A 26121-nucleotide genomic window follows, 5' to 3' on the forward strand; every position below is an offset into this window, starting at 1 on the left:
AGACAGTTGCCCTCAGGGAACTTGCATGATAGTTGGGGCTGGAGTGAGGTACATATGATCACAGATATGTAAACACAAGATAGATAATAAAATACAAATATAACATAATGGGGAGTGAGGAGGTGGAAAAATAGGAAGAATCAAGAAAGACTACTTGGAGGTGGCATTTGAGCTGAACCTTAAGGGGATCTATTGATGCCAAGAGCTGGAGGTGAGGAGGGAGAGAATGATGGCAATAATAACAAGAGATAAGAGTAGTAATGTGGGCATTTCTATATACTTTACTATTCACAAAGTATCTTATTTGATGAGAACAACATCCCTTTGAGGTTGGCAGAATGAGAACTGCTATTCCCATTTTGCAGTTGGAGAAACTGAGCTCAGAAGGCACAAGTTATTTGCTAAAGTCAGATGCTTATATGGCGGCCTTGAAACTTGAATCAAAGCCATTGGATTCGTCCAAGACTGTTTGAGCTATGCCATGGATGACTACCAAAGAAAAATTATGCTTACTTTACAACTTGCCTAAAGGACTAGCCCTGAATAGTTCTAACAAGAAGAGAAAATGAATGTTTCCGTATAATTATAACCATTTTATAAGATGAAGGCAAGTCAAGTGACATGCTAAAAGTCACAGAATTGGAGGACTTGCTATTCCTTCAGAGCAAGTCTGAGCATGTTGTGCCCCTCCACTAACAAACTCCTGTGGCTCCCTATTACTTCTGCGATCCAATATAAATCCTCTTTTTAGTACTTGAAATCCTTCCCAACCTGTACCCATGCCCTTTGCAATCCCCTTCCACCTTCTACTACACTGCTCTCTTTTCTGTTGCTTCCACATTGTGTTCTACCTTCCTACTCTGCACTGGCTTTCCATGCCTGGAATGCCCTCCTTCCTCAGTTGCCTCCTAGCTTTTGTGGCTTTCTTCAAGACTTGACACAAAGTCCACACTCTTCAAGATGTCTTTCCTGGTCCCCCTAGCCACTAGCACCTCCCTTTTAGATTACCTTTAATGTGCACATATAATAGATTCATAGATATTTGCATATTGTCCCTTCCATTAGAATATAAGGTCCTTGAAGACAAGGTCTCTGTGCCTTTCTTTGTATCTCCACTGCTTAGCACAGTGCCTGGTGCTTAATAAATGTTTGATAACTGATTATCTCATTATGTTGTTTAGTCTACTGATGAGAATTTTTAAAAAATATTTTATTTTTTCCTCAATCCCATGTAAAAACAATTTTTTAACATTCTTTTTTTTTTTAAGTTTCAATTTAGGCTATAAAAAAAGACACCACCAAGTATTACTAAGTTTCTACTATGTGCCAATTTAGACTTAAAAAAAAAATAACTCAAGTATTATTAAGTCTCTACTATATGCCAGGCAGTCCACAAATGTTATTTATTTGATTGTCACAACTACCCTGGGAAGTAGGTGCTATTATTAGCACCATTTTATAGCTGAGGAAACTGAAGCAGACAGCAATTCCTTGACTTGCCTAGAATCACTCAGCTAGTAAATACCTGAGGATATGTTTGAACTCAACTCTACCTGATTCCAGGTGCAAGGCTTTATCCACTCTGCCACAAGATAGAACTTGTTTTTTTTTTTTTACATTTTTAAGCAATCGGGGTTAAGTAACTTGCTCAAGGTTACACGGCCAGTTATTTCTGGGTGTGGTGCTGAGTGTCTGAGCCCGGGATTCGATCTCCAGGTCTTCTCAACACTGGAGCCGGTGCTCTTACTTGCTGTGCTACCTGGCCGCCCCTAGAACTTGTGTTTCTTATATAGCCTATGATTCTACTCTTCACTGCTTTAATGCTTTTAGATTATCATTTAACTTTGATATGTTCTATTCAGTTTTCAGTGGAAATAATCTGGCTAATTTGAAATAATAAACACAAAAATACAATCCTAGCAATGGGATCCCCATGATTCCCAGGACAGGCTATAAAGTCCCCAACCAAGAAAACAAATTCCCATTTCCATAGTAGTAACAGAACACACCATTGGTATAAGTTACCCAGAACTAACCTGTTAATTGCATTTTCAGTGCCTCAGCCAGCAACATGCCATTCTTATTGAGGGCATCCACTTTAATGCTATGGACAGTGTTGGGTCTGAGGGAGGCAACTGTGCCTAGCAGCGTGACATCATTGAAAAGGGCAAATATCGCAGGGCCTACCATGTTGACAGGAGTAACTGTGACCTTGTAAGACATAGCACCCACAATCTTGGTCCACCTCAGATTAATGCTTGTGGAAGTCACATCACATATAGAGACAGTGAAGTCTGCTGAAAGGCCAAGAGATCCTTCAATTAGTTTTCCATTTCCTGTAAATAAACTCTAAGTATGATTAGAATTTCCTGAATGAGGGTGGGTTCATACATAGTAGGCAAAAGTTAGTGAGGAGGGTTAATTAATAGAACTACCTTAGCATATTAGGAGAGGAAAGAAAGGGGGCCTTGTTGACTTAAAGGGAGCATTCCCAGAAATCTCAAAGTGATCAGTGGGGCTCAAGAGAGAAAAGCACAGAGAACAGCCAGTTTACATGGGATTTTCCAGGTGAACCATGAGTAGCTAAAGTTCATTTTGTTGTCCAGTTATAATCTCATTCCTGTCTCTTTGATAGGTTTATTTAAGTGTGTACCTACTCTCCCACATAGATACTGAGCTCATGGTAGAAGAGTGTAACCCAGGTTTATGTGTAGATTGTGGTATAGTTATTATTTATGCATGTATTTTATAATGAGTACCTGTAATTTTTTAAAATGGTTGTGTTTATTCTCTTAATGTCATTATTTTGAGGGTTTGGTTGTATAAATAGAAATTCATTGATCAAGAGTTAGGATGCTGAGTAAGGGAAGTATATTCCCCCACAAGAGGTTTGCTTTCAGGACCTTGAGCTAATTTTAGTGGTATTGGTCCTTCTCTGGGAACCTAGATCTTTCATTGTGAAGGCAGGTTGGAGTGAGAAAATGAGTATCTGCTCATCACAAAGTGGATGGCCACCCAGTGCAACCTTTAAAGGCAGTTTAGAACAGAAGGTGGAAAATATTATTCAAGTAATGTACTCCCTCAAAAACAGAACCAAGCAAACAGAACTCAATGACTCCAGGAGACAACAAGAAATATCTGAACAAAGACAAAAGATTAAAAAAGACAGAAGAAAATGTAAGGTACTTACTATAAAAAATAATTGACCTGGAAAACTGGTTAAGGAGAGAGAATTTTAAAACCATCAGACTCCATGAAAACCATAAACAAACAAAAAAGCTAGATGCTGTATTTTAAAAAAAGCAATCTTAAAATAATACTGTGCAGATTGATTAGAACTAGAGGGCTAAAGGAAAATAGAAAGAACATGCTAATCATGTCCTTAAAGAAACTCAAAACTGAAAACCCATTGTTTTTCAAAGCCAAATTCCAGAGCTTCCAAGTCAAAGAAAAAATACTGCAATAGTCAAAAACAAATAATTCAAATGCCAAGTAACTAGTCAGGATCTAACAAGACTTAGCAACAACTACCATAAAGAAGAGAAAATCTTAGAATATCATATTTAAAGGGCAAAATATAAGGAATTACAATTTATTCTGCAAAACAGAGTATAATCCTGCAGGGGAAAAGATGGATTTTTTTCAAAATGGAATAGAAAACTTCTAAGTATTCCTGATTTAAAAAATACCCAAGCAGAACTGAAATTCTGAAATGCAAACATAGGAGTCAAGAGAAATGTAGAAAGCAATTGGAAGAAATTGAATGATGATGATATAAGAGAATTTGAAGAGATGTATTTCTTCAGAAGTCTAATGTCTTTCAGGGTAACAGAGGGAACTAATTAAGGCAAACACAGGGTCTGTGTTTGTCCTTATTGTTATTTTTTTGGTCTTATGAGATGAAAGAAAAAGGAGGGGAAAGGAACACATGAGGGAAGAAATGAAGAACAAGGGAGAGGAACTTATTATTGCTAAAAGGTAGATAGGAGATAGTAGATAGACATCTCATGATGTCACTCCAATATGAACCAGATAAAGGAGGATTGAACACACACAGAGACACACACAAAGAGTTTGGTATAGAAAAAATACATTATACTCAAATGCAAAGAAATAATTTTGAACTAGAAAATGGAAGGGAAGGTTTAAGAGGGTAAAGAGAAACATGGAGGAAATAGTCACAAGACAAACCAACTTTGGAGGGGTGATTATAAGGAATGATTAAAACAAAAGAAAGAAAGTATAAGAAAGAAATATTGGGGTTTGGGCTTGGTGAAGAGAGGAGGGGAAGAGGAATCAGAAGAAACTGCTTCAATTTTTAAATTGGATGGAGAAAAAAATGAGCCAAACAGGTAATTCTACATTGAGAATTGCCCACAATTTAAACCAGAGACTTGAGGGGTTAGGAACTGTTTGAGACTTGGAATATAATGTGGGGCCTTATCTTTGTTCATGATAGATGTTTTGAACGAAAACTGACATAATAATAATAATAGTCAACATTTATATAGAGCTTTAAGGTTTACTAAGATATATACACATCACTATACCACCTAGCTTCCTCAAGAAGAATTTATATATATATATACATACACACACACACAATTTAACTCTTTACTTCTTCATTGACATTGATACCTTGTGTATTTGGCTTTGGACACTTCAAAGCAAAGAGTATCACCCTCCATTGGTATGGAATAAGCCATTGCTGTTTTTTGTGAGTATGTATTGCAGCTTGAGGGTGGGGCATAGTTAGGGAGAAACGGGAAGTCAACACAAATAACTTGACCAAACTCTATCTGCTCTGAAACATGGGCAGCATACAATGAATACCAGTTTTAGTAGGAGCTGCAATAATATAGACAAGGAAAGAGTATGACTCTCTCTTTCCATAGTTATACTTAGGGGAGAAAGTAGGAAAAGCTGGTTTATACAGATAAAACATGTGTTAGATAAGAAGTATCCTGTGATACACATATGCATGCAAGCACACATGCTGGAGTAAACAAAGATCTTTTGCCCAAAGCTAAATGAGTATTATAGGCTTAAGGAGCATCCTTGATTACTACAGGATGAATTGGGATCCTTGCCCCAACTGCCTCTGGTAGCATTGGGTTAGGGGTGTCAAGTCATTGGTAGATGTATGGACTCTGAACCTAGTGGTGCCAGGTGCCATCATTACTGTAGTCAACTCTTAATACCCCTAGGGAAGAAGGAAAAGAAGAAAGAGAAGAATGAGAAGGAGAAGAAGGAAGAGGAGGAGGAAGAAGAAGAGGAGGAGGAGGGAGAGAAAAGAAAACTGGGATGGTTTTTGTGAATTATGTGCTTTGGCTTTCCATCTATGCTGATCAAATAATGGAATAACTACCTTTGTACCTTTTGTCATCGTACCTTGTGCTGTACGCTGACATACCAAAATGCTAACAAACCAAAATGTTATCCTCTATCATTTCAAACTGCAATTAATGTTGTAGTTTTAAAATTTAAAAATGAAGTTTATATGAAAGTCACATATAGTCACAGAACCATTCTAGACTTAAAGCTTCTGCACTATGCCTTAGAATTGTAGAATTTTAGAAATATAAGGGACACCAAGAGAAATCATCTAGTTCAATATCCTGCCTCTGGAAAAAACAGATGGTGAGGCTATCTAAGAAACAGAATGATCTATTTTTTTTCTTTATGTTTTCCACAGTTGGAAATGAATTTTGTGGTTAATGAGTGTAATAGAATATTATTGCATCCTAAAACAAGCATGACAACAATGAATATATGGATTTAGTGAAATGTGGGAAGACCCATATGAACTGATGCAAAGAAAAGAAAGCAAAAGCAAGGAACAATATACTATGACTGCAATAGTATAAATTAAAACATTAGAAGCCATCAGAATTCAGATCAAATGCACTGACTGATTTTGGTTTCAGAAGACCTCGGAGGATGAAACAAATTTCTCTCCTAGCAGCAAAAAAATGATGTATTGTAAGGCTATAAATGAACAGTTAGGTGGTGCAGTAGATATAATGTGGGATTTGAAGACAGTAAGACCTCAGTTTGAATCTTCCCTCAGACAAACTTATTTCTTGTGTGACCTTGGGCAAATCACTAAACCTCTTTGTTCCTCAGTTTCCTTATCTGTAAAATGGGGATGGTAAGAGCACCTACCTTTTAGGGCTGTTGTGAGGGTTAAATGAGATAATATATGTAAAGAACTTGCAAACCTTAAAGGACTATATAAATGTTAGCTATTATTAATTGTAGAATGTTGCATATCCTGAAAGATGTTGTTATAATGTTTTGTTTTGATTGTGTTTGTTTTTTACTATTACAAGAAAAGTACTATGGGGAATGGGGTTTCAAGAAGTAATAGTTGTATTTTTAAAAGCATTAATTAAACATTTTAAAATGTAATCAAAGAGTAAAATTTTTAATTTACTCCTCTAGCTCTCCCCAAGTAATTAAAAAAAAATCTCATACACTAGCTTCTTTACCAATTTGTAAAGATATTCTACTTCTTTTCATAGAAAAATAAATTAGTTAATAATACAACAATGAATAACATTTCCACTGAATTTTAGGATTAATGCTATCCTTCTGAGAGCTAATAAAATGTATTCTGCCTGGAATTGTTCCTATTTTCATAAAACCTCATTTTTTTTTTTTGTTTCAAGTCATACTAATGGATTAACCCACAGATAAAGAAATAACTAGCTCTAGGTCACTTCAGAAATGGCATTACTAAGGATATCACATTTGGACAGATCTTATCACTTTTATTTGTTAATTTATCTTACCAGTTGTTGTATTCATATCTTGATATAATTTAAATGTTTCAGGTGAATCCACAAAGAAAACAATGGAAATTAAAATCAATATATGAGGAGACCCTGCTTTTTAAGAGAGTTTTACCTGCATTTGATGAAGCAATCTGAAAAAAGAAAATGAGATTAGAACCACCAAGAAAATTGCCGTTTTGGGGAAAATATCAAATAAAATTTGAGATAATGCAAATGATTTGCTATATTTTTCTCACATACTTTGCACTCTGAATCAATGCAATGCATTTAGTCGCACAAATTGGTTTGTGACTATTGGGTCCATTGACAAAACAATCACAAGGTGGAGGGGACCTTGCTGGGTAGATCATATTACTATTTCTCATTTCTCTCTGAATCTGTCTATTGATTCGGAGGCTTGAGTCAGTGGTTACTGACAGATTTAAAAAAAAACATTCTTGGTTCTAAAGATATAATGATAATATTGCTTTCTTTCTTTAGTGTATTTCTAGTATTTAAGAAGGTTTAAAAAAAACAACAATACTGTAAGAGTGGTCTAAAGAGTTCTAATTACTTTTTAAAAATTAATTATGTGTAATGTTTCTTTACCACAAAAATAATTGCCACAAGAAATTAATTGAACTTACCCACCTTAAAACAGATGAGACTGACTCCAATTAATGACATCCACTTCCTAGATATACTAGCCATTCTGCTAGAAACTGACTGATTTTTGTTAGTGAAGAGGAAAAAAAGAGCAAACAGTGCTTTAGGCAGCCAGGATACCTGTTGTCTATCTCAGTGATGCTGGCAATAGACACTGGAACATAGCTCCACCCCTCTAGCTTTGTTTTGATCTAAAACTCATTGTATTGGGGGGAGGGAAGCATAGTGAAAAAGAAAAAATGAGAAAGACAACTACTCAATCAAGAACCTTCGATTACTTAAGTTTCAAATAGAAGTAAGAATATATTATTTGTCTAGTGAGTTGCCTTTATTTTTAAAATTATGTTTAAGTGGTACCTGGAGTCTTGTATAATTTACTTTACAAAAGGAAGGTCTTTCCCTATTAGGCTATAAACTTCTCCCTCAGATCTCAGGTAGAACTTTGCAGCATGGTAGGATGGAAATAGTACTAAATTTGGAGATATATGTTCAAATCTTGGCTCTGATATTTACTTATGTGACCATAAGTAGGTCACTTAAACTTTGTAAGCCTCAACCTGTATAATGAGGATAATAATACTTACCTCATGGGACTGTTGTGGGGAAAGAATTTTGTTTACCTTAAAGGGAAGATAAGTTACAATTACATAAATGCGAGTTATAATTAATACAATTATGTGAGAGTTTTTCATCAGCAATGTTACAAATTATCCTTTACAAAGTCCTATTCTTATGTCTTATCATGGCATGGAGGTGACTTTGGGTTTGGCTACATACTACCTGATCCCAACCTTTCTTTCCAATTCCCAACAAGCCTAATGGGGTAAGTACACAGATATTTAATCATCATTTTCTTTAACACAATTATTAATTGTTTCTATCATTTATTGTTTGACTATTTATAATTTAATTGTCAAGCCTCCATTTGAGTCTCTCTTTTCTTTATTTCCTCTGAAAAGATGACTATTTTACTATTGTGACCTAAAAAGAATGTATTTATGTGTTTAATTTCTGTCTTTCAAAATATTTGTTTGCAATATTTCTGTGCCCTAATAAATGGTCAATTTTTGTAAAAGTTTCATGTGATGCTAAGAAATATGTATATTCTTTAGCAGTCCCATTTAAAAGAAGGTATACATCATTAAGTTCTATTTTCTCCAACAAATTCTTCCATTCTCTTTTCTCTTTTTTTTATCATCTTTTTGATAGATTTATCCCAAACTGAGAAGATATTGAAATTTCTTGACACTCTTGTATCATTGTCTTTATCTTCTTGGAATTTAGTTAATGCTTCTTTTATGAATTTAGATGACATTTGGAGCATATAAGCTTTATATTGATATTGATTTGTTGTCTATGGGTTTCCTTTTTTTTTTTTTAAAGCAATTGGAGTTAAGTAACTTGCTCAAGGTCACACGGCCAGTTATTTCTGGGTGTGGTGCTGAGTATCTGAGCCCGGATTTGATCCAGGTCATCCCGACACTGGAGCCAATGCTCTTACTCGCTGAGCCACCTGGCCGCCCCTAAGCAATTGGGGTTAAGTAACTTGCTCAAGGTTACACGGCCAGGTGTTTCTGGGTGGGTGCTAAGTGTCTGAGCCCAGGATTCGATGTCCAGGTCTTCTCAACCCTGGAGCCAGTGCTCTTACTTGCTGTGCTATCTGGCTGCCTTCCTTATTTCTTTTAATGTTGTGAATGCTTGTTTTTGCTTTGTCTTTTTTTTTTTAAGCAATAGGGGTTAAGTAACTTGCTCAAGGTTACATGGCCAGTTATTTCTGGGTGTGGTGCTGAGTATCTGAGCCCAGATTTGATCCCCAGGTCGTCCCAACACTGGGGCTGGTGCTCTTACTTGCTGAGCCACCTGGCCACTCCCTTTACTTTATCTTATAGAATGCTTGCAACTTCTGTTTTTTTATTCACTTGTAATAGTAAATTTTGTCCCAGCCTCTTGCTTTTGATCTATGTATGTCTTTATGTGTGTATATGTGTTCTTAATAAGCAACATATATAAAGTTTTAGTTTTTCTATCCAAACTGTCACTCTTTCCACTTCAGGGGGTTGACTATTTGTGATAGTAATGGCAATTAAAGATTCTCCTGTATTGGCTTGGTTTTCAAACTGATTGTGTTAAAACCCAGAGTTTGTTAATCCCACCTGTGGGATGGACTTGTTGATGTGAAAAGAAAGTCCTGAACTGGGAGGAGCTGGTGATGTAGATTTGGAGAGACAAGAGAGAGGCAGAAGAACTTTTTGGAAGCAGCACCCACGTGGAGGCAGAGAGAGAGACTGAGAAGGATTGCTGAGAGCCGCTTTGAATTGCCCTGGACTTTTGAGACCTGCCCCCCGGAGCTGCCAAGGACTGAGGAGACATGGCTGTTTTGCTGGTACTTTGTCTGTCTGTTTTGATGTTGTTTTGCCAGATTTGTCCACTGGTGAAAGACAGTCCTTTTGTTGAAGAAGTCCTGGAACCTGGCTGTTGGCTAAGAAGCCCTGAGACTGTCCTGCAGACAGAGTGAATACTGTCCACTGGTGAAGGACAGTGCTGTTGTTGCAGGGGTCTGGGAACCTTTCTGTTGGTTCAGAAGCCCTGAAGAAGGATTTTCTTGTTGTATGTTTACAGAAATCCTGGGAGAGGGTTTTGCTAATGTTTTCAGGGGTTCTAGGACTGTTCTACAGACGGAGGATGAATTAATGAAGGGACTGGCAATGTATCTTGTGTCCTTGCTAAGCTTTGTCTCCCCAGGAACAAAGATTGCTGAGAACTTGCCTCCTGTCAAGATGAAGAAAAGACCTCCATTTGGGTATTAAGTGCTGTGCTTAAACTTGATGTAACTCTGGGGTAGATTTAATTGTGATCCAGGGGTGGGGAACTTTTGACCTTTTTGTGTTCTATGGTTGAACAAGTGAATGTACTTTACTTATGTTTGGAAACTAATCTCCATTTGAGAAGAGGGGCTTTGTGGTGGACTAAATGAAGGTACAGCCTAGGGGTGGAGAAGTATTTAGAACAGGGACTTTGTAATTGATTAAATGATTGGAAGGTCCTGGGGTGGGGTAGTACTTGGAGATTATTTAATCACACTTAGTAAATGCTGTATTTTGAATGATGTCATGTTTTGATCTTCTCTGTTCTTGGTTTGTCACTGAATAAAATGGAGAGCACCTATGCTAGTATTTTGAACCTTGGGAAGTTGCCTTTCCTTGGCATTACAGTACACTATTACATTCACATTTAAAGTTACGAGAGTTAGGATTAAATTTTCCTCCTTTTATCTCTAACATTGGATCGGGATTTGTGTGTGTGTGTGTGTGTGTGTGTATGAAAAAATGTCCCCTCTTCTTCTGTAAAGACTGTATTTTGCCTCTTCAGTTATTTTAGCTTTCTACTATAAGGTAACCTTATTCCCACAGGCTCTTTTCTCCTTACCTGCAAACTTCTTCCCTACTTTTTTGTTAACCCCTTTCCCTAGTTTTGGAGTTTTGCTTAACTTATTAGTTATTTTTTTTATTTCTTCCTTTTGAAAAGTTATTTAATTCTCCCTCTTTTTTCCTCTCAGTTAAGTAGTCAAGTAAAACCCTTAGTCTCCTTTTCCCTTTTAACTTGTTTTGTTTGTTAATTTTTAAATTTAATTTTCTGAGCCTTTAAAAAAGTTTTCTCTCTCATTCTCTTCTTTATCTTTCAGACTATTTTAGACTTTTAATCTTTGACTCATGGCTCTTATACTTACTCCTTCTGTAGTCTGTGCATTCCTTATGGAATATGAACCTAAAATGGTTCATGACACTCCCAAAGTGTAGCCTGAACCAGATTAAAATGTAATTGGGAAATATTTAACAAAATAAATAAAAATTCACTTAAATATAGATATTATATTTAAAACTAAGTCAATATGTGACCTACAGGAATACTTATATACAGATTAGTGGCCATGTTTCTATTTGAGTTTGACATCCAGTTGGAGAGATGTCCAATAGGACTTGGTCATTTGGGGTTGGCACTTAAGAGAAAAACTAGAGCTAGACAAATCTGGAGTCATCTTCATAGACATGGCAGCTGAACCTATGAGAGATGATGAGATCACTGATAAAGACAGTATATATAGAGAAAAGAAGTCTGAAAACAGAGGCTTGGGAGATACACATATGTCAACAGTGAAATGTGGTTGAGCTATCAAACAGTAGAGAAAAGACAGTCAGACAGATGGGAGGAGAAAGAGGAAAGAATAATGTTGTGAAATGAAAAACTTGAAGGAGTTAAAGCAATCTATGATCATGACATAGGCAAGACCAAGAGAACAATATACACAAGGACTATAATAGCATAGAGGAAATCACTGAAATATTCTATAATGCAAGTCAATATAATGATTCATCTTAAATTTAAAAGACCAATGACACAAAAATACCACCTTCCTCTTGGTGGAGAAGGGGTACTCTATAGTGTGGAATGAGGTAAATGTCAGACATGGCCAGTGGACTTTTTTGTTTGCTTTTTGATTAACTTCTTTTGTTACAATAGACAGTTTTATAGGGGTGGGGAAGGATAATTATTGGGAAATGATAGCCATTTAAAAAAAAGTTGCTTGCTTTGTTGTTTTTTTTTAAAGAAGAAACAAGTAAAGGAGATAGAGAAAGATAAATTGGAAAGATGGGACAACTAGTATAGTGGAAGCTCAATAAGTAGTGATTCCCGAAGTAAGTACTCTTGGATTAATCTGGCAGATGTGAAACTGTAGATCCTCTAGTCAGATCCTAATCCCATGTCCCCAAGAGACAGTCAGGGATGCTATAGTGGGCTCAAATAAGAGGTGTTGAAGTTTATATCCCATTATGGGGGGGGGGGAAGGCTACCAATGTGATAGGTATGGGCTATTCCTTTTGTGCATGATCATTGCTTATAAATCTTGCAACTGCTTCTCTAGTCTCTTGATAATAAATACTATATCCACTGGGGAACAGAGTGTAGAAATCTGCATGTAAAGATTTGGTTTAATTGTCATGTTCCCTCAGCCCCTACGAGTATATCCTAAAAGGAGTTTGAGGGTCACATTTTTTCAATTAGATAAGCAGCTTTCAATAAATGTGAAACAGATACTTATCACAGACTCTTATGTAAGGTAAGATTATATCCCAGGCTTTGGGCAGTATACTAAGCATGGTCACAGATAGTAACATAGCAAAAGGAACACACCTGTTCTCTGTATCATCTTCTCAAAAAAATTTTTTTTGGTCTAGTTTTGATACACTAGCAAATAATTGTATCATTCCCTGAAATACCTTGGCTGAATAGGTTGCAGTGTGGTGAAAATGCCAAAAGAATGTAGCCCCATATCAGCAACAGGATTTGCTGATAAGTATACTTTTCCTAGCTTGAAGTAGAGGCTGAAGAATTGTTAGAGCAGGCAGCTCTGTGGAGTGAAGTATAAAATGTGTAAGAAGGATCACAGAGTGCCAGGAGTTGCTAGCACTGGAAATTGATCGCAAGTGAAAGACGTTGCTACTCCATAATTTTGAGCAATTAGAGTTTACAGATATGCTTAAGGAGCCTGGATAGAACTTGTTGTATGCTTAAATATATCTGCCTTGCGGAGGTGCTGGGTCATGGTGAAATTATTTGCTCTCTACTTCCTCCCCCACTCCCCTAGTTGCTTCCTGATGAACTGACATTTCATACCTTTTTGGAGTTTCTTGCTCTTTTAAACAGTATTTATTTCCTATTTGTACTTTTATAATGAATTTTGTCTTCGTATAAAGAAAAGTTGACTTTTATTGTATTCTGACAAGTGCTTGCTATAGAGAAATGGGTAAGAAGGGGAAACACAGTAGCAAGCAGAGGTTGTGTGTGTGTGTGTCTGTATTATAGAACAGTTTTTTTTTGGCTTTTTTTGGGAGGGCAATTGGGGTTAAGTGACTTGCCCAAGGTCACATGGCTGTTTTTTGTGTTAAGTGTCTGAGGCCACATCTGAACCCAAGTCCTCCTGACTCCAGGGCTGGTGCTCTATCACTGCGCCACCCAGCCACCCCTTACAGAAAAGTTCTGTTCAGTGACTAGGGAATAGAAATTTTTTTTTCTTAGTTTGGAGTTTCTGAGTTTACTGAGTGCCATGAATATTCAGCTTAACTAGGTCCAGAGACAGAGTTCCCTCTCTGAGGAACAGAGGCAAGGTCAGTTTGGATGGACCTTAGAGTGTGACAAAGGTAGTGTAGCATGTGGGGTGTCTTAACTAAAGCTATAACTCACTAGCTGCCAACAATTTAGTTCCTGCCATGATTATTAGTTAACTATCAATTCGTCAGCCACACATTATATGCCAGACTCTGTGCTAAGTTCTGGAATACTAGCAAACAGGAAAAAAAAATACAAGCAAAAAGACAGTCCCTTCAAATAGTTTACATTTTAATAGGGAAGAAATCCTATAAAAGAAGCTGAAAGGGGGTGGGGAAAGAAGGGATCAGGAGTAGGGGTATGATGGAAAAGGCCAAAGGAGTACAGCCTGGTGGAAAATAAAGAGAGAACATCTTCAGTCTATTCCCATTAGGTATGATATAGATTTTCTGCTTGGCTCTTTCTAAAGCCTTGAACCTGAGTCCATCTGTCCTTGACTACCGATGAAGACACTGCCCTCAACTATTCTTTGCTGTTAAGATATCAACGGGAAGATGGAAAGTCTAAGATCCTGTGAATTTTTGAAGTTTATGAAGCTGACCAAGTTCCCTCAGCAGATCTGAATATACTTCCTGTGCTAAGTCACAGTTAGTCACTGTCCAAAGTCTATGACTGAGGGATTGATTATGTTCTCACTTTGATAAGGTATCTGGGAATATGTAGCATATTATCACTTACTTTAGGTGGGGTGGAGTAACTGATACATTTATAGGAGAAAGGTATAATGGTTTAAAAGAGTGAAAAGGTGGGATGGGGCCAGGATGTGAAGGCAATCCAAGTAGAGATTATATTTTATCTTAGAAGGAATAGGAAGCCAGTGGAGTTTATTAAGTAGGGTAGTAATATGATTAGATTTCCACTTAAGATAAATTACTTTGATAGCTGTGTACAGGGAAACAGATAGATTGAGATGGGAAGAGACTTGAAGCAGAGATACAAATTGGGAGACCATTAAGATGGTGTCTGTTTATGTAGTCTCCCCCCCCCCCAAAAAAAAGGGGGCTGGATAGGAGAGATGTTGTAGGGTTAACAATGGCAAGATTTGGCAACTGATTGAATATACCTGGATAGGGAGAGTGAGAATTTGAATAAAATGCCCAATTAGGGATTTATGAGACTGAAAGATTCAACAGAAATCAAGAAATTTGGGAAAAGGGTGAAAGAATTCTGTTTTGGACACATTGAGTTTGAGATGTCAAGGTTAAGTACTGCCCAAAATTACACAGCTAGTAAAATAGATTTGAATCTAGGTCTCTCCTGACCCCAAGTTCAGCCCTCTTTTCCTTAAGTCATGCTGCTTCCTCTAGGAAAAAGTTAAAGAATTAGGAAATAATGAATTGGTCACTATATTTTTTGAAACCCACCATGCTCAATCAGCCCGTAACATACACAGTGAGGTTTGTGACCTCTGGGCCTATTAAAAAAGCATTCATGAGTAGAATGGACCACTGGCAGGGAGATTATATTACAACTATATTTTTCTCTCTGAATTGGCCTATTGATTCTGAGGCCTGATTCATCAGTTGCTGACAGATTTCTTAGTATTCTCTGTTCTAAAGGAAAATAATAAGATATTTCCTTTTCTCAGTATACAAAACGAAATCTAGCCAAAATAAAAACCTACCCTTACAAAATAGTGTAGGCACTTTAAAAGCCACATTTGGTTTAGTCATTGCCTGATTCATGGGCTGTTTTGTTTCCAATTGTTTGCTACTCCAAAAAAATTGCATGGTATTTCTAAAGAGTAATAATGCAAGAATTGGTGTGGGGGTGGGGAATGGTTTGAGTAGTACATGCTTGCCTTATTTTAGAAAGGTGGGGGTATTGGAGCTAGAGGAAGATGGTTTCTAGGGAACACAAACTGAATCATAAAAGTAAAGTCGAAGACATGAAGCATGTGCCTACTACATGAAGAAAAGAAAGTTAAGTCAATACAGACTTTGATCCTTTTGAGCAACTTCATGTTCCTACAGTAATACATCTGCTGTCTCGTATAAGTGCCAAAAGTCAGAAGAGAATACTGTGATGTTAAAATCTCTAAATTTGTTCTCTTGCAGGCTTTTAAAATTCTAACATCTGTTTTCATTTGATTATTTTAAAAGTGAAAATCTTCATCAAAATACCATTAAGGTGTTTTGTTAATTTGCTTTGTCATTCACAAAGCTTCCATCCTCAGCCTGGGAGCCACATCATATTATTCTGTGTGAAATAATAGCATGGAATGTCAGGGCTACATATTTAAAGGACAATGATATATGAAATATTTACCATAACTAAGTGAATAGGAATGTTTGTGTCTGCTGGAAGTATTCTCTTCCCAGTAGGGGAACCTTTAGGAAAACTGAATTAAAAAAAAAATGATAGAGAACAAGAGGCAGGTTGGTGGTGCAGTGAATAGACCAGCCCTGGAGTCAGAGGACCTGAGATCAAATCCAGTCTTAGACACTTACTAGCTGTGTGATCCTGGGCAAGTTACGTAACCCTGATTGTTTAAAAAAATTTTTTTTAATTTTTAATTTTTTCCCCTGATTGCCTTTTGAGAGAGAGAAAAAGAGAGAGCAGCTACTATCCAATTCTCGAGGTCAGAACACACATAAATAAACAAACTAGAGAGGCAATAGCATACCAGAATAAGGGGAGAACTTGTGAGTCAAGAGATTCCATTTGAATCCTGACTTGCTACTTACTAGAGATGTGCCCACGGGCAAGCCACTTCACTTGTATGAGTCTCAGTTTCCTTATTTGTAAAACTAATAAGTTGAACTAGATTATCTCTGACATCTATTCTACCTCTAAATTCTAGGTTCTTATAAGTAGGTTCTGAGTTCAAATATGACCTCAGACACATGCTAGCTGTGTAACCCTGGGCAAGTCACTTAACTCTTTTTGCTTCAGTTCCCTCATCTGTAAAATGAACTGGAGAAGTAAATGGCAAACCACTCCAGCTTCTTTGCCAAGAAAACCCAAATGGGATCACAAAGAGTTGGACAATTGAAACAACTGAATAACAATAATAACAACAATATAACCAGGTTCTAGGTTCCTCTAACTCTAGAACACAAAGATGGAGTAAGATACATAGGGAGACATACTGGGTCAGATTAGACTTCAAAATTGCCCTGCCTTCTGCTCCCATATTATCTAGTTGTCATCTTTGCAGGTTCACAAGGTTACTTTTTATCAATTCAGCCCAAGGTGATTTATGAACTGAATCGAATTTAGTGAGTTCACAAGGGAATGGTTTATTGGTTAGAAAGACAATTCATTGATTTATGGGGAGTATTGTCCAACAGGAATGTTTGACCAGTCAGAGAATTTTTCTACCCAAGTGAAACCTACTTGGGAAACTGAATTTCTTGATAAATATAGAAGCAGAACAGAGAGAACTTGATACTTTTAAGGGATGTTTTCATCATTGTCTTCTCCACCAAAATGATCAATTTGCTAAACTGACTGCATAATTTGTGTTAGGCAGCCAAAGAACATTTTGTGTTCTACAAAGCTTGAAATCCTGACAAAACCTTGCTCTCCGACTTTCCTTTTCTAGACTCTATAATGACTTTTACCCCATTTACATTTGTCATTCTATTCAATAAATCAATTAAAGAATCTGTTGAACTTCTATCAACCCCCTTCTTTGTTTCAACATTCTTTCTCATAATTTCAGTTTCTAGGTTTAGGTGTTATTCTTGCAATAATTATGGTTTAAATATATAATCTCAATATCAAGAAAGCCATTTCTTATTGCCATTTAGCTACATGATTTTAGGCAAATCACTTAATCTCTGTTAGCCTCAGTTTCCTCATATGTAAAATGGGAAATGTAAACAATCCACAACATGTTCCCTCAGTGGAACTGTTGCATAAAGTTCACAAAGGGCATGGCTATTGGGACTAGAGCTTAGGACCTGTGCAAAGAAAGCAGAAAGTCACATCTCCAAGTTTTTTTTGTTCTTCTTCTTCTTCTTTTTTTGCTTTTTGGAGGGCAATTGGAGTTAAGTGACTTGCCCAAGGTCGTACAGCTAGTAAATGTGTCAAGTGTTTAAGGGCAGATTTGAACTCAGGATCTCCTGACTCCAGGGCCGGTGCTCTATTCACTGGGCCACCTAGCCACCCCCTCCAAGATACTTTTGATGAACAATCCCTTCATGCTCTTCAAACTAAGGTTTCTGATACATTAGTGTTAGAATGACTCCAATTTCCAGTTGACCTAATTGTAAGGCATTCTAAGTGGGGTACTATTTTTCATTCTAAATTTTACTAACAAAGTAACAAAAAAATTTATATAAAGCCTTTGAAAGGACATCTTTCTTACACAACCCTCTCTCCTTCATAGTTCACAAATTCTAATACTTTGCCATATTTAATGAATATTCAAGTTAATAGGGTATTATTCTGTTTTATATCTTTGCTAATAATCCACTCAGATTGGGGGTAGGGAGGAGGATCCTGGCTTAGTAATCTTTCTTGTGGATCTTGGGGGAAATCATGGTCATTCCCCATATAAAACAAACTGACTTATTTATTTAAAAGTTCACAGAATGGCAGTTTAAAAATTAAACATTTGGACAACTAAATTATAATATTTTCCAAAGCTGTCAACTGTATCTTCTACAGATTAAGAGATTATTACCTCTGAATTGTAATGTAGGCAAAAGAGAAACAGTTCTGTTTCTAGAGCCCTAAAGTGGAGGACTGTGGAAGATGTAAGAACTGAAGACATATGGATGCCTCTTTGTCATTTTCTTATTAATTTTTCTGAATCTAAAAGGAGCAGAATACTACAAACAAGCATTAATTGCTTTAAAATTTCTGAAAGTATATTTAAAATAGAATTTTTTTAAAGATGGAAAATGCAGAGCAAAAACATGTTTTTTCCTCTAGTTCAAAGGGGAAACTGGAATGCTGCTTTCTCCAGGCACAAACCGTTTATTTCATTTTCCTGTGAGGATATTCTTAAAGACTTCTTTGACATCGTTTGAATCCAAGGCAGAAATCTCAATAAAACACAAATTGATTTTCTTTGCAAATACTTAGATCTTGTAAGTAAGTCTAACATGGATGTGATGTAAGTCACTTTTGTTCCCCACCAGCATGATAACAATGTTCTTAATATGATCACAAAGTTCTTTCAACTAGCATTACACATGTTCATGTGTCAGGTTCTTGGCAATGTCCTTCACAAATCCATAGTACCCTCCCCACCCCATGGAAGTCTACTGACATGATCTCCTAGACATCTGTGGATATTCTTGGTGTTAAACTCCTCACTAATGGTAGTCAGTCTCCAAATTGAACTCATTGCATGAGTGAAGCATAGCTCTTCTCAATTAGATTCTCTAATTAGTATGACTTTAAACAGGTAGCTGCATTCTTTGAGCTGAGAACCCATGGTTTTGGCACTTCCAGCTGGACCCACCATAAAATGCTTTTACAGCTATGTTGCGTATTCATAGCTATACGAATAAATGGGGATAGAATACTCTTCCCTCCTTGAAAATTCTACTCTAATGCCTTATCAGGTTGTGGAGGGGTATGACAACTGAGCATAAGATTTGACTTTGTGAAGGTAGTTTCTGACAGATTTGAGCCAGTCAGAAAGGCTTTGAGTGAGCCTTGTGACAAAACTGTATCTGCTTTATGAACACTAAGGTAGCCAAATTTGAAGAGACTCATCATCAGAATTTTTTTTAAAGTTACTGTGGTCCATGAAACCAGCAAAAATACAAAGTGATCTCCAGTCCTATGTATCTGTTTACTTTCTAATTCCACCATGACAACTGGAGAAGTTGAAAAGAGAACAGTGGGTACCAACGTAGTTTTTTGCCTTATAACATGTAACTGCCGGAATTCGTGTACAACTTTTGTCCATTGACCAATGATTTATACCACTGAACAAAATTAAACCTAGCCATATCGACATTGTTGCTATATGTCTAAAACCAGGACTTTAAAAAAAATTTTTTTGAGGGGCAAAGGTAGGGCAATTGGGGTTAAGTGACTTGCCCAAGGTCACACAGCTACTTTTTTTTGTGTTAAGTGTCTGAGGCCACATTTGAACTCAGGTCCTCCTGACTTTAGGGCCAGTGCTCTATTCACTGTGTCACCTAGCTGCCCCTAAAACCAGGACTTTTAAAGAAGTTGCAGCTAAATGGAAGGATGAGTTTCAGATTTTTTTCTCAGAAAGGATTATAAATAAGTTGGCAGAGCTGAGATCATTATGTGCCCAAACTCAACAAGAAAAACAATTTCATGAAGCACTTAGTCATCTCAGTTACACTGAGTATAAGCTAAGTGATCATCACTACTATAAAGACAATTGTAGCATAGGATTCAATAGTCATGTCAGATGATGAAATAAATTCTATACCAACTTGGTAAGATGCTGCTGCCTCCTACCTGTGTGTCATTTGAAAAGCTTATTAAGCTTCTGAGGTCTCACTTTGCTCATCTGTAAAATAAATCTGAGCTCTAAGTTCCCTTCCACAATAAGGGATTCTCAAAGGCGGCACAAGAGGAATAGAGGAGAGGGTAATAAAAAAAGAAATGTTGAAAAATGTGATGCAGGACCCACAAATTAATAAAAGAACAAGTTTTGTAAATGGCTTTGCTCATGCTTATAAATCAAGAATATTTTCAACAGGAAGAGAATGGGAAGGGGTAAATGCAAAAAGGATCAAACTTAAAGTAAAATTGAGTTCTCAAAACAGAAGAGCTCCTTGAGGGGGCTTTAACATTTTTGTCTTTTTATCTCCAGAATCTAGTTCATTGGGAGCACTTAATTGATTCATAGACAGGGAAAAATTGAGTAATTTTATTATAAGCTTATCAACAATTAACAAAACAAATATTCCAAAATTTTTAATTATAAAACCAGAAGTAAATCATAAACTCAAGCAATTTACAATTTGTTTTTAAAGTGTGAATATTCACTTTTACAAAATAACAGTAATATTATTTCTGTATTCCTTTCTGATTTTTTTCTTCTTTGTACATGATTGGATTTTGTCACTGTTTTGTTGGTTTTTCTGATTTTGTTTTCTTCACTCTGCATTGTTTTGTCTTTCCATTCCTTGTATTTGTCATTTTTATGATACAATAATATTTCATTAGGTTGATATATTTATTTACTTCCATACTTCAGCAACTTGTGATATATTTTGTTGGTATGGATATTCCCTACACTGATGAAGAATCTGACACCTTTACAACTTAGTTGATGGTTTCCCAGCATTGCTGTGGCTCAAAAATGAAGCCTGAAGCCAATTTGGGGATCAGCCTCCTCAAACTTAGGAAACTTAGGTTGCTCCTTGGGTAACATACAGTCCATCTATCACCAGGCCTCTACTCAAAGCCTTTCTAGCTCAGTAGGACCTTGTGTTCCTGTTCATTTAGCATTCAAGAATTGAGGGTGATGTCAACACCATGATGAAACATCAGAGGAGGACTTTATCAGGGGCATAATAATATGCCCCAATTCATTCAACCCTTCCTCAATTGTTGGTCTTATGGCTTGTTTCCGGGGTTTTGCTATCACAAATAAAGTTGTTATGAACATTTTGTACGGATAGGTCTTGAAAACAAAACCAAACCCTTAAGATATAGCTCTTGAAGGGTGATCATTGGGTCAAAGGTCATTGTTAGAATTTTTTTTTTAAACAAGACTAGGCTGCTTTTCAAAATGGTTGCACCAATTCACAGCTATATGGCAGTGTAGTATTGTACAAGTTTCTCCACTTACACAATTCCAACATAGAATTTGGTCGTTTAAAATTTTTTGTTAATTTGATGATTATAAAGAAGTACCTCTGAGTTGTTTTAATTTATCTCTAATTATTCGTCTCCCTAAGGTAGTTGTTCACTTGCATTTCTTCCTTAAAGAACTGCTTATACATCCTAGCAGTTACTCGAGTCAGTTGTCTGCTTAGCATAAACTAAATTAGAAAAGATGTCAAAGAGCAAATACCAAATTAGAAGCATAATAAAAGAAGTCATGTATAATTACAGCAACTTCCACCCAACCTCTTTCTGATAGATGAGAGCAAAGTATTAAAATGGAGTGGCTGTGTCCGGTGGGTTCTATCTAGGCCACAGGGCCAGTCAGATCTCAAACATGGCTGATTTGGGGGGTCAACGATTTGGGTAGTGATTGAACTGGTTATCTTCTGACTATATGGTGGTTTGAGGACTTGTAAAGGGACTTTAGAATGAGTTTTTGTAACCCCAGTGCTCAGCATGCTTTCAAGATAGGCACTTACTAAATACTTGTTGAAATTGGCTTGACACACAGATAACCTTTAGGAGTCATTCAGCTCACACTAAGTACAAATCTGTCTTACTTGCTTATCTTTGTCATAGTGATGTTCCTGAATCTGCACTCTTTCCTGCAGGAAAGATGCCAAGTAGAAAAGGGATTAGAATGGATTTGCTTGACTCTAGAGAGTAGAACTAGGAGCAACATGTAGAAATGATAGGGAACTGGGTTTTGGCTTAACATATGGACAAAAATTCTAAAAATCAGAACTGTCAAAAAGTGGAGTGAGTTGCCTGGGACTTAGTGAATTCCTTATCCCTGGGAGTCTTCAAGAGGCTGAATCCTCTTGTTGGGAAGGTTTGGAGAGGGTTTTCCTGGGTGCATACAGTGCATACATAGACTAGATGACCTCTGAGGTATTCAGCTTTGAGATTCTATGAGTAAAGATACAGTAAACACACACACACACACAGTTGATTTAATCAGTGTGTGGCAGAAGGGAGAGCAGAAAGAGAGATACATTGGAGTTTGGCCATTGGGACAGAAAAAAAAAGAAAACAGGGTGCCAATCAATGGGATATGCACAGAACACTGAGCTTAAGTCTGATCAAGGACTAGAGCCAAGAATTAAACTGAAATACTAGATGGGTTGTTTCATATTTTTTTGAAAGATTTAATGTTTAGTTTTCTTCCATGTGACAAAAATCTATTAATGACCTTATTCTTAGGAACCAGGGGTCTTATCTGGGACATCTTTCACTGCAACAAGGTCTAGTTAACCTTTCACATTCTGTGTGCATACCATTCCTCTAGGACTCCATAGAGCCATTCCTGATTGTGAAAGTGGAAGTAGTGTGGCTGTTCTGATGAAACTATCAGTCACCCTCCAGATTGGCAAGTTTTTCATAGCTCCTACTCTATTTATGACACCTGGAGCCACACTTAAATCAGCTTTACCCTTACTTCCTCTTACCCTCTCACACCCATTTATGGTCAAAAGCCAACAGAGTTTGTCATGAGGATAGTGGAGCCTTGAAGAATTAACTGCAGAAGCTACCTACAATCCCAGAACTGATATACAGATTGGCAGTCCATTGAGATAGTCTGTCAGAGATATAAACTGCAGATACAAACTGAGAGTAGAGTTGAATAGGATGTAGAGTGGGGTTTGGATTGCTTATGGAAAATTGTGTTGTGCTTCCAAAGATCTCATATCTCTATAGAACATGAAAATTCATCTTTTTAATGTCAGTATTCTCTAATGCTGCCACAAAGTTGCAAATCATAGATCAATCTTTGAAGAATCAAGATTTTAGGTGATGTAGGTACTGGAGAGGTGTAGAGTGGGCATGACATATCCAAGAAGTGGTATAAAAAATATGATCTGAAAAATGATTGGAAAAGGTGGACCAGTAATGTTATAAGAGCAAGTATGGATATCCCCCATTCTACACTGATAGCCACAGGATGTCAAAAGGTGCAGAGGAAGGTCTCTGCAGGCATGGTGAGTAGATCCTTTATGATAGATTTATGGTAATACAGAAGAATCACACAGGATTTGAAAGCTTGGGTGGGTTGCAATTTGCATTGACTACAGGACTTGATGACTATTTTCACCTAGAAGAGGGATCAGCCTTGTTCTGCTTGTCCCTAAAGAGAATTAGGAACAATCAGTGTTAAGTTGAAAAGAAAAATAAAGGAAAAACTTGCTAGTCACTAGTGCTGTCCCAAAGCTTCAGGAAGTATTCATCACCAAAGGTCTTCAAACACTGAGATGACCATGTGTTATGGATGTTGCAGAGGCAATTAGGTACAAGATGGATTACATGATTTCTGAGACCTCTTCTGACTCTAGGATTGAGTTCACTTTAGGGCTAGTAGCATTTGAGGTGCCAGTTAAGGTGAATATGTATTTAATGTAATACTCATAATATCAGTACCTTGTTCTTTAAGGCCTATATACCTTTCCTCAACAACTTTGTGAGGTAAATAATCTGTAAGATAGATTGTTTCAGCATTGCATATCGAATATAGTGATGGACTTGGAGTAAGGAACATTGGCATTCTAACCTCAAGCAAATTGCATATGGAAACTGAGGCTCAGAGGTTATCTGTAAAACGGGGCTGAGTAGCACCTCTGTTATGAGATTCAAATGAGACTGGTATAATTTTTCCAACTTCTAAAACATTGGCTGTCATATTGAGTGTATGAATGTGTGTGTAAATGTTGAAGATGGAGTTGTAGACCTACAAGTCACTTATCTCAGATGGAAGAACACCTAGGGCAGAACTTTGAATAAGTTTCTAAAACAGATCCAAGTGGTCATCCAGCCATCACTCGAAGACTTCTAGTGACAACCTATTACCTCTCCCAGCAGCCCATTCCACTTTTGGATGGCTCTACTTATTGGAAATTTTTCTGTACATCAAGTCTAAATTTGCCCGTCTGCAACTTGTAGTGTGGTATAATTCTGTCTCAGGACCTGAGCTCAAAACTCAGCTTTGCTACCTACTACTTGTGAGGCCTTTGCAAAGTCCTATCACCAGTTTAACTGTGAAACAAGTTTGGATTACATGGCCCCTAAGCTTCCTTCCAGCCCAGATCAAAGATCCACCAATTTTAATTGTGCCGTCTGACAGTAAGCAGAACTTAGTTCTTTTATAAACTCTTCAAGGGCAGATTTAAAGTTTTTGTATTTCAAGCACATAGCAATGTGGGTATTTTTTAACAAATAGTCCTTGAAAGCTATCAGGTCCTTTACCTCAACCAATCTTTATACATGGTCTTGAGGCCCTTCACCATCCTATCCCTGGATGTTCTTAGTTTATAAAGTCCTGCCTAAAAATGGTATGACTTTTAAAACAATAATCCTGATGCAGTCTAATCCAGGCAAAGCACAGCACAAATAATGCCTTCCTAATCCCATATACATGATTAACTCATGTTAAGCTTACTGCCAAAACCCTCAGCTTTAAAAAAAAAAAAAAGCCTAACAAAATTTCCCTTATCTTGTACTTTACTTTTTGAACCAAAGTGCAAGACTTCACCTTCACTTCTACTAAACTTCATTGTTAAGATTTAACCCATTTTTTTTTTTTTTAGATCCTACCATCTATACTGGTTACCCACTCCTTCCACCTTTGCATCAGCTGAAATTTTAGATCATCCCAAACAAGTCACTGAGTTGCAGCCTAGAAATGATGACCAATGCCACGGGAGTAGATGAGATCAAGATGAATATATAAAAAGTGAGAATGACAAAACTGAGAGAAGTGCAAAGCCAAGGAGAAGCAGCCAAAGCTATGGAGGTAGAAATCACAAGAGAATATCATGCCAAAGGAATTGAGAAGAAAGTATCAAAATGTAACAAGGAGTCAACAGCAGCTGACTACAATAAGCCTTTAGAATTGGAAGCAGTATGCATGTAAAATGTCTAAAAAGTGATCAGAGTTCAGATGGGCTAGTGAGTTAAGGAACAGCAGAAACCCAAGGGAATTGTTTTCATATAGTAAAGATTTGACCATAGTTTTAAGGTTGAACAGTAAGAAGGAATTTCAATTTTAGAAATTAGAAGTGAAAAAGTGCCAGAAGGGATGGAAGGGCATGGGATTAAAGATAGCAGAGGAAAGGTTCATTTTGAGCATAAATTATGGAGTGTGCAAGTTGAGTTTTTCAAATTCTACAGTTCTTGTAATCTACTTAGGTACTTTAGGGGTTTTGCTTAACGTTATCCTGTAAGTTCACAGGGGACTGTTCTGTCAGTGTAGCACCAGCACTAGGATAGTGCCTGACGTAAGAGTAGGCACTTAATAAATGCTTGTTGAAAAAAAGTCTTTTGAATCAGCAAGTTGAAAAGGTTATTCCTGCAATTGGGAAGGGATGCAACCCAGTTTGGAAGACAACTGGGGGAGATTTCAGTGAGGTGAACAATGTGGGGGAACTAGATTGAAGTTTTGTTATTTCAAGTGATGCCGATTTCTAGATGAGACATTCAGACCTAAGTTCAAAAATGCCTTCAAGAGCAAAATAAAAATGACTTGATTCAACCTAGCAGAGGCAATTATTAATCTACAATATACTTTGTCATATGGAATCACGTCAAAGTGGCTATGTACATACGTTCTGTGCCAATTTATAAAAATGTCTACCACGGTGCCTTCAAAGATAAGGAAAAGAATTATTTATAACTTCAGTTCCTCAGGCAAAGTAAATAAACCTGGTTATTTACAGTTCTACCTCATCTTTCATTTGTCTTAAAA

General features: G+C 36.9%; 1 protein-coding gene and 1 long non-coding RNA gene across 2 annotated transcripts in view; one reads left to right on the top strand and one right to left on the bottom strand.

Annotated features, from left to right (window-relative positions):
* FNDC7 (fibronectin type III domain containing 7) overlaps positions 1 to 2270 on the bottom strand; it is a 31198-nt gene extending 28928 nt beyond the window's left edge. The window contains exon 1 of the mRNA XM_069090474.1: positions 2037 to 2270. Coding sequence (XP_068946575.1) covers positions 2037 to 2223 — 187 coding nt within the window. The 5' untranslated portion in view covers positions 2224 to 2270. The remainder of the gene's footprint in view (positions 1 to 2036) is intronic.
* LOC138162925 (uncharacterized) overlaps positions 1 to 25098 on the top strand; it is a 61765-nt gene extending 36667 nt beyond the window's left edge. Inside the window, exon 3 of the long non-coding RNA XR_011168749.1 lies at positions 24965 to 25098. This is a non-coding gene — a long non-coding RNA (uncharacterized lncRNA). The remainder of the gene's footprint in view (positions 1 to 24964) is intronic.
* The last annotated feature ends 1023 nt before the right edge of the window (positions 25099 to 26121 follow it).

The sequence above is a fragment of the Petaurus breviceps genome, unplaced genomic scaffold (genome assembly GCF_028583685.1).
Source record: "Petaurus breviceps papuanus isolate PSGF00001 unplaced genomic scaffold, PetGlider_PUasm1.0 186, whole genome shotgun sequence".
NCBI lineage: Eukaryota > Metazoa > Chordata > Mammalia > Diprotodontia > Petauridae > Petaurus > Petaurus breviceps.